General features: G+C 77.2%; 1 protein-coding gene across 1 annotated transcript in view; it reads left to right on the forward strand.

Moving 5' to 3' along the window:
• Nucleotides 1–116: 116 nt before the first annotated feature.
• LOC113940164 (extensin-like) overlaps nucleotides 117–833 on the forward strand; it is a gene marked incomplete at its 3' end in the record, with an annotated part of 3,313 nt that continues 2,596 nt past the window's right edge. Inside the window, 2 exon segments of the mRNA XM_027631263.1 lie at nucleotides 117–602; nucleotides 604–680. Coding sequence (XP_027487064.1) covers nucleotides 294–602; nucleotides 604–680 — 386 coding nt within the window.

The raw sequence follows: 833 nt of genomic DNA on the forward strand, positions 1-833 counted from the left end.
ACCCCCAGCACCGCGTGGCCTGGGGGGGAGGCGGAGGGGGGGCCGCCACCCCCCCCTCCGGGCCCCACCCCCCCCCCCCCCCCCCCGGGGCGGCCCCCCCCCCCGGGCCCCCCCCCCCAAAGCAGGGGAACCCCTAATTAGAGGGGAATCCCGCTAATTAAAGAGGGAACCCCCCATTTCGGTGCCTCTGCTCCGCTGGCCCCGCCCACTCCAGCCTGGCACGCGCTGGGCACGCCCCTTGGGGCGGGGCACGAGATGGCTCCACCCACCCCCTTGACCACGCCCATCTCATTATGCCTTCGGGGCACGGCCCTCAAGGCCCCGCCCCTCACCACTTTTGGGTGTGTGATGGGCATGGGGTTTTTAGGCTCCACCCCCTGGCGGCGGCCCCGCCCCTCCCACGCAGGCAGCGCTGGGCCGGGGGCGTCTCCCCAAACCCCTCCTCTTTTGGGGCGTGTCCCCTCCGGGCCCCGCCCCTTTGTCCCCCCCGTCGCCCACCCCCGTGGCCCCCGGGCCCCCCCCCGGCCCATTCGCCCCAGCCCGGCCGCGCCATGAGCCACCTCGGGGCCCCGCTGCTGCTGCTGGGGCTGCTGGGGGCACTGGGACCCCCCCCCGGCCGCGGGGCAGGACCCGGGCCCGGCCCCGAGCCCCCACCCCACCGCCCGCCCCAACGCCACCAGGTGACGGCTCTCCCTGGGCACCGGGACCCCTCCCCGGGCACCGGGACCCCCGGGTGGGGACGCGCCTTGGACGGGACGGGAACCCCCCGGGCACCGGGACACCCCCCGGGGCGGGACAGGACCCTCGGACACCGGGATCCCTGGGACAGGACA

Source organism: Corapipo altera, unplaced genomic scaffold (genome assembly GCF_003945725.1).
Source record: "Corapipo altera isolate COAL_440 unplaced genomic scaffold, ASM394572v1 286, whole genome shotgun sequence".
Classification (NCBI taxonomy): Eukaryota; Metazoa; Chordata; class Aves; order Passeriformes; family Pipridae; genus Corapipo; species Corapipo altera.